General features: G+C 39.6%; 1 protein-coding gene across 1 annotated transcript in view; it reads right to left on the bottom strand.

Moving 5' to 3' along the window:
• LOC139726925 (uncharacterized) overlaps nucleotides 1-14790 on the bottom strand; it is a 48123-nt gene that overhangs the window by 32645 nt on the left and 688 nt on the right. The window contains exons 2-13 of the mRNA XM_071637913.1: nucleotides 14193-14348; nucleotides 13731-13847; nucleotides 12850-13070; nucleotides 11846-12064; nucleotides 10922-11050; nucleotides 10293-10332; nucleotides 9699-9837; nucleotides 8812-9143; nucleotides 8140-8212; nucleotides 6426-6446; nucleotides 2155-2337; nucleotides 1330-1468 (exon numbers count right to left, since the gene is read on the bottom strand). Of these exons, the coding sequence (XP_071494014.1) occupies nucleotides 1330-1468; nucleotides 2155-2337; nucleotides 6426-6446; nucleotides 8140-8212; nucleotides 8812-9143; nucleotides 9699-9837; nucleotides 10293-10332; nucleotides 10922-11050; nucleotides 11846-12064; nucleotides 12850-13070; nucleotides 13731-13847; nucleotides 14193-14348 (1769 nt within the window). The remainder of the gene's footprint in view (nucleotides 1-1329; nucleotides 1469-2154; nucleotides 2338-6425; nucleotides 6447-8139; nucleotides 8213-8811; nucleotides 9144-9698; nucleotides 9838-10292; nucleotides 10333-10921; nucleotides 11051-11845; nucleotides 12065-12849; nucleotides 13071-13730; nucleotides 13848-14192; nucleotides 14349-14790) is intronic.

The following is a 14790-nucleotide window of genomic DNA, read 5'->3' on the forward strand; positions in this document are numbered from 1 at the left end:
CTTTGAGGCAGAAACAAAAGAAAAAAAAAACTTTCCAGAGAATCTCTATTAGGTTATACATGCATACACCAAGTGTTGCATAAACATGAAGGAAATAATAAAATTTTGAAGTGTTGCCCTTGACCTTTGACCCCTGACCTTTGACCACATGAATCCTACATTCTCTGGATAATCACTGCCAGTCAGTACATGTATATATACTATGTTCCATGAAGATACTTTGAACAATTTCCAAGGTACAGGAAAAAAAAGGAGAAGTTTTAATATTTTTACTTGACCTTTTGACCTTCGACCTCATGACCCAAACTTTCACCAGAGAATCTGAATTGGGTAATACATGTATACAATAAGTTTCATGAAAATATCTTCTGGCATTGCATAGATATGGTGGAAATAGTAAAATTTCATGTATTTGACCTTGACCTTTCGGGACGGACGGACGGATGGACGGACGGACGGACGGACGGGCAACCCGAAAACATAATGCCTCCGGCACCACTTCGTGGCGGAGGCATAAAAACAGAGAGGAGACATTTAGTTCACATTGTGAGGTCTGTGCTGTTTACATTGTACAAATAATGAATGTTTGCACGTGCAATGGACAGAATATTTCATGAGGTGAAAGATGAAATGATCGATTCAACTTCGCTGCACCTCGTTGAATGGATCAATAATTTAGTCTTTCACTGATTGAAATATTCTGTCCATTGCAAGAATGAAAAACATTTATTATTTGTTGTATATAACACCTAAAAATAGATCCTTGTCATTTCATGTTTGATGAATTTAGAAACAAGAGAGAATGTGCGAGATATGAGATCATGAGAGTGCTGAGTGCTATACGCTAGCACACTGTCCGTCAATATCGCATGCACACTGCAAATGCAAGTGTTTTACATACGTAGTGTGCCGGGCTCATGGCGTGCGTGCAATGGAGCAAATCGTATGGATCCCAGATTGCACAGTAAATAGAGCAACAACTGCATAAATAATAATGTAATCGTAAAATGGGGCAAATGATCAATGTCAAATGACCAATCAAATGACAAGGATCTATTTGGGTGTTATAAATGAAATTATCATTACCTCCAAGGGATTTTCTGATCCCAATGTAAGGGTTTAAAATATACATTACTCTACAACATCATCATTTGACTACGTACCACTTACAGCATTCACCTGTATCTTCTTTTCAAGAGTCTATTATCATAAGACGGAAAAATCACAAACCCTTGCACCCCTGATATCTCAATTCTTTGTTTGCTTACTCTCCTCCCCACTTTGTAAGAATTGAATGTGCTGAAGATAGTGACAGTAAAAATTTTTTACCTGATGAGCCTATTGTAGTCATCCCATATTTTGATGGTGCCATCTGTGCTGGAGGATGCAAAGATCTTCATGCGGGAGTTGCACGCGAGCCCTGTGATGTTGTCAATGTGGTCTTCATCAGGACTGTGATCATTACGACCTATCACAATGGAAAAAACAAAACAAAGAAAATTATTACAGGGAAAAAGGAAGACATCGTACCTGGTGGTCTTATCACTCCATCAACAATCTCAGTACCTAAATGTACCGTATGTCAATGATGCAGAATGTAAAAGGTGTGAGTGTACTTTCAAATAGTGGGTTAGATTCTCAGATACTCTAAGCATCACTTTCAACCTTTATGAAGTGATAATTGAAATAGCTATGCATCATTAGGCTCCACAACAACACCAAAAAAAGGTTAAGGTGGCTCAATTCTAGGGTCCTTTGGATATGGGCTATTAGCTCAGGGAGTATTTCACAAAAATACACTCAAATTCATGTTAGACTTGAATTACATTCAACCTATGGATGGCCATCACTGCCCATACGGAATTGGTAAACCGCCTTAAAATACAAATGGTACAAGTGGCTACCCACAGGGGTATGAATAGCCAGCCATTAACCCAAGTCCAACAAAGGTCACACATACCCCTTGTGAAATAACCGCGTAATCATTTACAGATTTATACTTTCAGTAAGTCATTGCTTATAGTACAGCTAGGGGTTAGTAATTAGTGGAGGTACTCAGTAGCTGTGTAACAGTGTGGCTCTACTATCATTGCAAGACATGAAAGACATCATCATCATCTCTAGCCAGCTGTGACTCTAAAGCACTTTGCTCACTTTTGTTGACGAGGTTGTAGTGCACCAGACTGTACGTCGCCGTGTTAGGATCCTGGAATGCCACGCAGAGCGTCGTCTTCATGACCGTCATGTGGAGGGGTGTGTGGGCGCAGTAGATGGACATGAGTGGCGTCAGCGCCTCCTCAGCAAATGGGAAGACACGCCACACCTTGATCACGTTGTCTGTGTGAGATGTCAAAAGTTGAATTTGAATGTATTCTGGATTGACAAGAGTGCCCTTTAAAATGATAAGAAGTCATTAGGTCTGTATGTGTCATTATTGTGGAGAGGTAACTGATTGGTGTTTGGATTCACTATCAGAACTGCAATGTCAAACTCAGATGTAGAAGCAGCATTTAAGGAGAAGGTGTAGGACAATGAACACTGCATGCCCTCCAAACTCAATAGTAACAACTGTCTTCATTAAAAGAGAAAATAGATGACCTAAGAATGTTCCAACAGGCACAACCTTTTTGATATTTGCAAGATTTTGCATATGTCTAAAATATGGACTTTAATATTTTTTCTACCTCACTGCATACAAGAGTACACCATAAAAGCAGAACTTTTGTGTGAGTAGTTTTTCACTCGAGTCGAGAAAAAATAAATTTCACATATTTTTAATTCCACAAAATCAAAGAGATTAAACATTCCATACTGCAAGCACAACTTCCACTCTTACAGTACATCTCTCCCAGAGGAACGTACACCACAATATACCATCATATATATTTAACACTCTGTAGTACACTCCCTCAATATCACTTTGAATACTGCAAGCAAAAATTAAACAATTATGATACATGAATATACTTAAATTACAAACACATACATTCATATATATACAGCTGTACAAGCAATTATATGCAATGCAGATTTTGACTTGTGAATGCCTGGGAATCATCTCCTACCCAACAGATATCCACTAAAGAAATGCATGTCAACATGTGCATTCAACCCAAGCTTTCAACCTCTTACCCAATCATAACTTTGCCAGAAAGAAGGAATAGAGGTGTGAAAACCAGACATATGGACACTTTGCATGTCATGTGCAGTGCCAACTCCAAATATGACTGGGAGTGCCAGTGTCAAAGAATGTGTTTCAAGGTGTATATGAAGTGAATGTTGAGTGAGAACTAATTCTTGTTTCTGAGGCTTTAGCATACTTTATTTCAATTATTCAGCCATTTTTCTATACCATTATATCATAATACATCGTATCATACCATATCGTATCATATCATATCATATTAGATATCATATAATATTATTACAAATATGCATTGTACCAGCTATTCATCAATTGATCCATTCATCTGTTTGCTTATTTTTTTTTTCTAATTTGATATAGCAAGGATTATAACGGGTGAAGTGGTGGTGTAAAATGAGTGGGTAGGTTGGGAATGTGAGATTGCTCTGGTGGTGGCGATGGTGGTGACTTGGGAAAGGGATTTGGCAGTGGAAGGGAGGTTGAATTGCGAGTGAGCAGACATTCTTCTTGCAAATAAAAAAAATGAAATAAAACATCCACCTAAGTGACATATTTTCTGTCCTCACATCCTAGAGCACTAAAGTTTTGAAATACATGACAATGCATCAAGCTTGGACACATGTGTCTACTCCCATGCAATTGAGCAACTGCTGAGAGAATATGCAAACCCATTCTACTGTGACATTTCTTAAAGGCCTGCTGATGAATAAACACTATCAATTGCTCTGCATATTTCAGTGGCAGTGATAGTAAATCATAACATAAATCATAACCCAAATCAGCAAACATAAAATTGTAGAGATTCTCTAATATGAGACGTTTTGTGTAGCTGACCCCACACTATAAATCAAGGGTAAATTCATCCTTACAGTCCTAGTGGTTCATAATGCACTACCAGCAAATAGACAAAGTTCCATGCTCTGTCCAACAATTGAAGCACATGTTCCTCGATCTTAGATGATGCACATATCATAAACAAGAGACCCGTGGGTCTAGCGCTCACCTGAGTATCGCAAGTTCACCTTTCACGCAGTCACTAATCTAAATTATTCACAGCTCTACCAAAATTTGATGAGGCATTCTCAAGTGGAAGATGAAAATGTACAATAAGGGCCCAATTTTTTCAAGATTCCTTAATTTGGGGGAATTGGGGCCCCCTGGGGCCCTCTGGGTGGGGCATGGTGCCCAGTTTGATAAATTGAGATCCTGACCACCTAGGGATGCTACCTGCCAAGTTTGACAAAAATCCATCATGAGGTTTTCAGGAAGAAGATGAAAATGTACAATTCAGGCCCCCATTTGGACCCTTCCAACCATCCCCCCCCCCTACCCCCAAGAGGGGCACCCCTGGATCTCCTATGAACAAACTTGAAACTACAGTCATTAATGTACTCACTCATACAGTAGTATTATCTCAGCTCTATAACTTCTGATTCTAGAGAAGATTTTTAAAGATTCCTTCATTTGGGGGGTTTGGGCCCCCTGGGGGCCCCCTGGGGCATGGTGCCCATTTTAACAAATTGAGATCCTAACCCCCTAGGGATGCTACCTGCCAAGTTTGGTGAAAATGGGTCATGGGGTTCTCAAGAAGAAGATAAAAATGTACAATTTAGGCCCCATTAGGACCCCTCCTCACCCCCCCCCCCCCCCCCCCCCCCCGGGTCCCAAGGGGGGCACCCCTGATTCTGCCATGAACAAACTTGAAACTACAGTCATCAATGTGCTAACTCATAGTATTAACCTAGCTCTATCACTTCTGGTTCTAGAGAAGAAGATTTTTGCGGATTCCTTAATTTTGGGGGGTTTGGGCCCCCTGGGGGCCCCCTGGGTGGGTCATGGTGCCCATTTTAACAAATGGAGTTCCTAACCCCCTAGGGATGCTACCTGCCAAGTTTGGTGAAAATGGGTCATGGAGTTCTCAAGAAGAAGATGAAAATGTACAATTTAGGCCCCATTAGAACCCTTCCCCACCCCCCTCCCCTGGGTCCCAAGGGGGGCACTCCTGATTCTGCCATGAACAAACTTGAAACTACAGTCATCAATGTACTAACTCATAGTATTAACTTAGCTCTATCACTTCTGGTTCTAGAGAAGAAGATTTTTACAGATTCCTTCATTTGGGGGGTTTGGGCCCCCTGGGGGCCCCCTGGGCGGGGCATGGTGCCCATTTTAACAAATTGAGATCCTAACCCCCTAGGGATGCTACCTGCCAAGTTTGGTGAAAATGGGTCATGGGGTTCTCAAGAAGAAGATAAAAATGTACAATTTAGGCCCCATTAGGACCCCTCCTCACCCCCCCCCCCCCCCCCTGGGTCCCAAGGGGGGCACCCCTGATTCTGCCATGAACAAACTTGAAACTACAGTCATCAATGTGCTAACTCATAGTATTAACCTAGCTCTATCACTTCTGGTTCTAGAGAAGAAGATTTTTGCGGATTCCTTAATTTTGGGGGGTTTGGGCCCCCTGGGGGCCCCCTGGGTGGGTCATGGTGCCCATTTTAACAAATGGAGTTCCTAACCCCCTAGGGATGCTACCTGCCAAGTTTGGTGAAAATGGGTCATGGAGTTCTCAAGAAGAAGATGAAAATGTACAATTTAGGCCCCATTAGAACCCTTCCCCACCCCCCTCCCCTGGGTCCCAAGGGGGGCACCCCTGATTCTGCCATGAACAAACTTGAAACTACAGTCATCAATGTACTAACTCATAGTATTAACTTAGCTCTATCACTTCTGGTTCTAGAGAAGAAGATTTTTACAGATTCCTTAATTTTGGGGGGTTTGGGCCCAAAAAGGACAAATATTTTCAGGTGCTTTCATTTTTGTGCTATGCAGATTGTGACAAGGGTTTGTGGGTAGAACAGGGAAGGACGCACATCTGGACTGATGTCTCACACATCACACAACTGATTACCGTGTATTACACTTTGTGTTTGTGTTTGGCAGAGTGGGAAAAGTCTTTAGCACGCAAGCTTATTAAGGGCTAGTGTGCATGTTTGTGTGCACATTTACTTGTATTTATACGTGCCATCACTTTACTGGCAATACATCCAAGTACAATATTTCATGCATTGAAACATCAATATAATAATGCTGCATATTAAACCATCTGTTTCCACAACAAAAATAAACACGATGCATCATGCCATTTGCGTCCACAACAAATATCAATTCATGACAAAGAGGACGCATGGCATGTGTAACAAAAGTTAGAGGACTCAAAGCAACTGTTTTGGTCAATATCACAGCAAAGCACTTCATCTGGTGCAATCTTCCAACTTACCGTCTTTGATCATTCCACAATCTAAAGACAGGCATGAGTTCACAGTGAGTTAATAGAATCATTACACAGCTTTCAAATTATGACTACATGTCAACTTTGCCATTTTCTATAAGTAGTCATCATATCCTTTACTTCTGAAATAACATTTAAAAAATTTCATTAGGAAACTGCTTGGCTAATAACTGTCCAATCTCTCTCAAGGCAAGGTCATATCATTTTGGTATGTTAATTTTGATGCTATTGCAAATGTGTGAAATCTTAATTTAAAGGGACTGTACAGTAGTGGTTGAGGTGGGGATTCATGTTTTGAACATTCCAACATGAGATAATGAGAAACCTCTTATGAAATATGAAAGAGCATGTAATTTTAAGAAGGATTCAACATTTATTTGATGGAAATCGGTTTTTGAATGGCTGAGATATCGAAAAAGTGACAATAATAAAAGGCGACAGGCTACGCCTTTTATTAGGATCTTTTTGCTTCGCCTTGTTTTTGGATATCTCCGCCATTTCAAAACCAATTTTCATCAAGTAAACTTTTCATACCCCTGAGAATTGCATACTCTTTGACATATCATAGAGTGGTTTCTGAATATCTCGCAAAACGTTAAAAGCTAAATCCTCACCTCAACCACAACTGTACACACCCTTTAAAACCTACAGTCTTGATGACAGGACTATAATTTGGGTTAGTTTTGAATCTACTACTATACTAAACTAGACTAACTAAACACTTATCTTTTGTGAGTTTAAAAGATCAACATATATCACAAAGAGCATACTGGATTATTTCACTAATACTAATAAAGGGTGTTGAGCTACTTTCTGCAAGAGCATACTATAAAATACATCAATATCTACTTTAGAAATGAGAAGATTATTTTGACGTCAGAAAGCTGTCTAAAGGGCAGAGTCAGTACTGAAGTTTAAATGTGCAGCAAAAACAGGCAATTTGATGAAACTTGCATGAAAAATTCTTCAGGCCCAAAAGATCAGAGAGTGACTTGTTAAAACTTTACTGAGAAGCCTTGTTTAGAACACGAAGCTGAGAGATCGAGAGCATCTTGCTAAAACCTGCCAAGATGCTCCGTTTAGATGAGAAAGTGAAAACAGGGGGTGAGTTTGAGCGCTCTGTTAAAGAGTACCGTTCCTGCACCAGAGTAGCGCTCAAACGCTCCCAAAGTGTACCGTACCGTACTATAGCGAGCCAAAAGTGGACCACTTTCTGATGTGCTCCAAAATCGTACCATAACCATACCAGAAGTTGGTATGAGAAGAATGCACTTAATACACACATATGTCATAAAGCAAAGAGTTTATTCCTTTGTTTGGGACATCTGTAAGTAGCTTTAGCCTGCCAAGTGAATGACCCTGTTGCTACAAAATGTGTAACCCAAATAACCCATGAGTTGCGCTTTCTCAACAGAGCACTTGAACACTCCAAATCTGGCATGGTATGATATGGTAGCACTGGAACGATTTGCTTTGGTTTGCTTTTGAGTGCATGAACATGGCCAGGGACTTCTTTAAACTCATCAAGGTACCTTGTTTCAAGTCATCTTCTAATCTTCTAGTCCTACAGTAGAGGCCTTGGTGAGTTTCAACAAGCTGCCTTCTTGCTGCATGTTTAGGCTTCCGTACGTATGAACAGAGGTAAGATGAAAAGCTAAGAAGGGCTAATACAACAGACACTGAACAAAGGTCACACTCTTACCTAGTCCAGCTGTTATAAGCTGATCATTCTTGGCATTGGTTGCAAGTCCTAGGACACCCTTGTAGCCATGGGCCTAGCAGAGATGGGGTGTATCAAGAGCATGGAGTTAGAGAATATAATAGACAATGCACATCACGATAATCAGTGAGCTTTTTTCAGTATTCACTTTCCCTCTTGGATTTTGAAACAAAACTTCAGAGTAATGAGAGTACGGTAACCAATATATTATGCTCATCTTCCAGTGACACAAGATGCTTGCCCATTTCTTTATATGATTCATTGAAATTGTACATGACACTTGACCAAATATTTGTTGTGTGAGGTGGCTCTTGTATGTGGAGTAAAACAACACAAAAGTGGTGCAATGTTTAACGATACAATGTACATTCCAAATTTGTACATTTTTGTCTGCACATGTGATTGAATCAATACTGTTAAGTAGCCTGAATCAAGCGTGATAAACTGTCACCTATTTGGATGTTAGTATGTTACAGTGTCTGATGCTGTGCCTAGCTTGCAGGGATCTCAAATGTGCAATCCTGTTGTATCACAGCAGAGTTACAAAGGAAAAGTCTCCTAGATAGAAAATATGAAATCAACAAAACTTCTGTTCAATGAACCCTCTTTTAACATCCAGGAATTGACAATAGTAGAGTAAGCATTTTGACTTACATCTGTCTTGAACACCACCTTCATGGTCTTCCAATCCAGAACAGCCACGTGCCCATCTTTCCGTCCGCCGATGAGCAGCGTGCGGTCCGTGCTCTTCAGCTGTGTGTCCGCGTCCAGGGTCTTGCTGGCGGTCAGCGACTTCAGGATGCCCTTCCACGTGTCGTTCTGCATGGTGGACTGGACGACGTATTCATACAGACAGATGCAGTTCAGGCCGTTCCGGTCGGCAGGATTGGCCGTGGGCGGGCTCCAGGTTTTTATCATCTTGCAAGGATTGGTGGACGTGTCTGCCTTTATCACCTTGCCAGACTTCAGGATGGCAAACAGGATATCTGTTGAGTCAAAAGATGTTAAACCGATCAGAAAATTGAGCAGTGGAAACACTTACTGCTTGTACACTTCACACTGGAAATGTTTGACATACACGAGATTTTCTAGTATGTTCAACTCTTTCCATCTACAATCACATAATAAGACTACAGCAACCTTTGACCTTTCGTCGGTATCATGTCATGGTAACTATTGTCTATTTCTTTTTACCTTTCCTACCACCTTTACCGTTGCACATTCCTAGATAAAGTTTCAGCTTAAAAATGTAAATTTTAGCTAAAATTACAATACCTGTGGACCTCTGACCTGGAGGGAGTTTGCCCCCATATTTCAATCAGTGCATTCACATCTCATGCAGTTTAGCTGTTCCAGGTACAAAGAAATTTCATTACATGTTTTAATGCATTTTTTCTTAAATCACAATAATATGTGGGATGGACAGACTGACCAACAAACAGACAACCAAAAGATGTAATGCTCTTGGCACCCTTAGAAGCGAAGTCATAAAAACCACATACAGGCAAATTTTGAAAAACAAGTGAAATATTTCGACTCACTCTCCTTGCCAGCATAGGCCGCGTCGACAACTCCGTTCTGGGCATCCTCTGCCAAGAACGTTGTCAGGACATCTCCACTACCAGGCGTGATGATCCGAACAGTGCCATCCCGACAGACGCACATAGCACGTGACACCACCTGTATCATGCAACATACACACAAACAAGCAAGTGTCAACTGACTGAACTTAAATTTGATTCTGGAATTCCTTGTCATTTGGTCACTTTGCAAGTGATACTTGCATGAAAAAAGAGAGACCAATAAATCTAATCAAACAGAATTTTCAGTAAAAGTTTTTTGGATTTGACAACTGTACTTCACTTCTAACATAATTTCTTAAGTTGCCTAGCATGTATGGATTCATATATAATTAACTTATAAATCATATCACCAGTAAAATGAATAAAATCATGATGCTATGAGGTTTTAACTGGTAAACTGTACAATAATTTCATGCACCCTTACTCTTTAACATATCCTAAAGTGTTCATTTTTGCTGCATTGATTTATGGTTCAAATTCTTGACAGTTTGAGTCATTTAAGCTGTGATGGATATTGTGTCAGAGATCTAAAGGAAAAGTCATTGTACTTACATCTGGGTGTGTTGTCAAATGGATTTTGTTGACTTTACTCCTGAAATCAAAACACATTAGGATTATCATGATAGATAAGCAACCAACATGAAAGTCTTACTGTCAGGCATCAGGGAATGATTGAAGAGGAAATCAGCAGAACTGTTAACTAAACTGTACGCTGCATCTCCATATACGCTGCTTTAAAGTAAATATTAGCAAATATAGAAATGAATCAATACAGAAAACAGGTACAAAATGACTAAATCACATTCATTTTTATATGATTATTCAGTCATGAATGTGCACAGCATCGATGCACTTGTCTGCAACTACCGTTAATGGAAAGTAAACACAGTAAATTTTCCTTCTGTGCAAAATGATGAACTGTACAATATGTGTGTTATAAATCTACTTCACCAAGCGTGAAAAGAACAGGAGAAAGAGCATTTCATCAACAAATATTTACGCCAAATCTATGAAAATATTCCAGAGGACAAATACCAAGGCCAAGTGTATACATTCTTTCTTACCACACAAGTTTTGAACAGTTTAAATATGTATTAAACTTGAAACAGCACCAGCTACTGCAGAACAAAATACTGTATGTGGTAAGCTTTTGCCACAATAGACTTTGTCAATATCCTCACCCTATGGTTGTGAAGAGGTTGTGTATGTGGCGGAGTTTCCAGAGGTCAACAGTAGTTCCGGCAAAGGAGAAGATGTCATCACTCCTCAGCTGGGTCCCAAGTCCCTCCACTGGAACACCAGTCTCTATTCTGTTTTGATGAGAACATTACATGATATGCAAGTGATCGATCAACCAATTTGTTTACACCAGTCTCCACTCTCTTATATTGATTGTAATTTACAACATGTTGGCATTCATTCAATACTATGACTGGTAATGTAACTCTGGTAATATGTGCATCAGACCACATATGTCCCCCTGTAAAATGAATTCTACATGACATCAAACATCCTAAAATCGTTCAAAGCAACTGTCAGATGGGAGGTCAAATGCAGAATTTTGAACAGTTCCAGCCCCTGACACATCATCAGCTGAGAACCAGAAGGGCGCTATCATATTCTAAGATTTGAGCATAAATGAAAACAAGACAATAAATTTTCATGTAATAAAAAGTTTAGTTAAAATCAAAAGAGGGTAGATATATAAGCGCTGTTCCAAATATTGGGTAAAATAGTGCCCTTGTGGTTTTATTTTTTAACATTTTACTGAAAACGAACAATTTAAAAGTGACACCATAATATAGAGGAGATCAAGCTCTACACTGTTACACCATTAACTCAATATCCCCTAAAATTGTGATAATGCCCTTCTGGTTCTCAGCCGACGACATTTGAATATAATCTATACTTCAAGCATAATTGAAGATGCAACAGGTACTGTGAAGCAGCACACAGATTGCATTTAAGCTCGCAGGAATTGGCTCATATTAGAAAGTCAATACAAGAAGAAAAGAATAATCATTAGTCACCACAGAGTCATCTTGACTGGGGTTGAAAAAGACGGCAGTACAGTAAAGAGACATGGATCTCAAATAACAACTTACAAGTCCACTTCATCGCAAGTTTCGAGGCTCCAGACCCGCATGGTGGCGTCCTCCGAGCCGGACATGATGTAGGGTCCGTACGGGTAGATGCTAAGGGCTGTCACTGACCCCTGGTGACCCACAAACACCAGTTTGAGGTGCCAGTCACTGTCCCACACCTTGATAGAGCCATCTCGTGCCCCTGTGATCAGATACTTCAGCGGGTTGAAGAACAGCACGCTGGAAGGGGACAAAATGTGGAAGAAATGGAGAAGGGAACATGTTGCATCAAGCTTAATTCCATTCCTAAAAATGTGACTTTTTGCCAGGAAGGTCTGATAAAATGACAAATTAGTGACTTTCTGATTGAGGTATAATTAAATTCCACAGATTCTAGGCTTTTCCATTGTATAAAGCTAGTTCCACTTCCTCTCTAAATACCTATCAAGCAAACAATAAGGAATTCTTGCCACCAGATGAACAAAGCCTTGAGAAAATCTGTGCTGAAGTTCACATGCAGTCAAGTTTTCAGAGGACAAGACATTTTAGAAATAGAAGATAAATTCAAAATACAAGAGTAAATTGCTTCATAAAACCTGATAAAACTAAAGAAAAGAAAAAGAATGCAACTATGAATTCTGCTTCTAATCCCACAAACATTTGGGCAAATGTATCTCCATGACTTGTTTAACAAGGTGATGTGATTCACATGACTTTGATAGCACTCATACTAATACTGCAGAATGAGCTTCCAATATTTGTCTGAGATACATACGATTCTAAATTTCTTCATAGCAGCATGGAAAGAGCTTATAACTGGATATCCCTAAGGGAAATCTCTGTAAATAATCTTCAAATATATTTGACACATAAATGAATTTTAACAATTAAGACTGTGTACAGGAAAGGACATTTAAAGAAATTGTTGGTACTTCTCATGAAGTAAATGATGACCTTCAGTCACTCGTATAATGTATTTCTTTAGATCCAAGATTAAAGAGAAACACAACGGGCTGCAATTCTACCTTGTGATTTTCCTGACATGCAAGTTGCGCTTGTATTCGACCAGGGTGCCCTCGTGCAGGTTGAACACTGCAATGTTGGATTCACAGACAGCAAAGCAGCGCTGAGCTCGGCTGGCGGTGTTCTCCACGGCCAGCATGGTGAAAGTATCCTGAGCAAACAGGTGTTCCTGGACTGTCTTCTTTGGGATAAGATGCTTTGCACCATATCGGAAGCACCAGGACTTATTGAAGAAGCAGATTGAGAGAGAGAACATTGCACAAGAGGATTCTATTCTACAGAAAACTGGATTCTTTTCACAATCCACTGATGTGTCCTTAAAAAAAAAATGGTACAGAAAACAGATTGCAAGTGACATGATACCAAAAACAGCACACCGTAAATCTTAATTTTCAAAAGAGTTGTTCCATGCTACCTTTGACATCAAGTTTTCCATTGCATCAGATTATGTGTGGTTCCATGAGTACAAAAGTTGACATGTTAGAAATTTTACATACAGCTGGAGAAGCTTTAGCACAGTTCATGTGACATTCTTTTAAAGAAGTTACCTTGGAAAACTTTGATACAAGTAGGGGTAGCAAACTCAAAATTTTGACAGTACAGGCATGAAGACTAAACAGTATTTTCTCTCAACATGTTTCACTGATAGGTTCACTTCAAGCACCATTCAATATGCCCAACACCATCCTTTTTTTTTGGACTGATACTTCATTTGCTATTTCACATCGCAACATAGGCATCTACCACTGAACAGTATTAAAAAAAAAAACAGGTGCAGTGTGGAGTTTATTTCAAAAATCTTTGCACACTTCAAACCCCTTCCCCTGATGGTGGACCTATATCACGACTTGCTTTGACGACCATTTTCTGATGGCCAGCTTACCATGATGTGGCCCACCCCTGCACTGATGACTTCATTTTGTGGCTCGTTGTAGAGAACACAGGTGATGGGGTGAGGGGACTTGGCTTCTGAGATCAGCTCATAATCAGGTGCAAAGATCTGTACACAGATAGTGACAGGAAAGTATTGTAATTTGGGTTGGACTATATTTCCAGGTTAAGATAGCAAACAAACAAAAACACAAATGAACAACCAAGACATATCGTTCACTTGCAGAATGAATACCCTACTGTGTGAAAAAAGAAGAAGAAAATGCTCCAAACATTTAAAAAGCATTTTTAACAAGATAGTCAAACTGCCTCTACTTTATCACCGACATGCTTTCTGTAAAATCACTGGTCACCTATTGCTTTTATGACGCTGTTTCTTAAATCAAGAACTTTTGTTTTGTTTTTCCTAAAAGAATAATTAGATTCTGTATTCTTGCACCAAGACACAACTTACCTTAATGAATTTATCTGAAGGTGTCCAGCCCACATATCGTTTGGAGCCTCTGCAGTAAGACAGCCTTTCAATGTACTCTTCTGGTTCAAACAGGTCTTTGAAACGCCCATCAGAATAGAAGATGTTGATGCCTCTTGTGGTCAAAGTCAGATACTCCTGAATCAACATAAATTCACATGTCACATTACTTGGCAAAGGAATGGGGCTACAAAAAGGAATTCTCCTACAAGCTTTGAAAAAAGATGATATATCACTAATTCCAATAAATGAAGAGCTTGCTTGCAAAAGGTGCTAAATCTATTGTTTTTCAATGGATTTAGTGCCTTTTGGTTAAAGACTCTTCAAATATGAGTCTGATGAGTGAGTGGTAGATCTATCAAGTCATAAGAAATTGTCACATCAACATGCATTTTATACAAGTGAAGAAAAGTTTGGTTGATCAATCAATAAAAACACCTTTCTCCTTTCAAAACATCAATTAAAAAAAGCAACAACAAATGCAATGACATTGACCCTCTATGCTCACAAAGTTGATAAACAATGACAAGCAGAGAAAATTTTTCTAGTGTCTAGTATATGCTCATTAGGCTATTCCTAG

Source organism: Diadema antillarum, unplaced genomic scaffold (assembly GCF_040938485.1).
Source record: "Diadema antillarum isolate AM-2024a unplaced genomic scaffold, OU_Dant_1.0 seq00000105_RagTag, whole genome shotgun sequence".
NCBI classification, from domain to species: Eukaryota; Metazoa; Echinodermata; class Echinoidea; order Diadematoida; family Diadematidae; genus Diadema; species Diadema antillarum.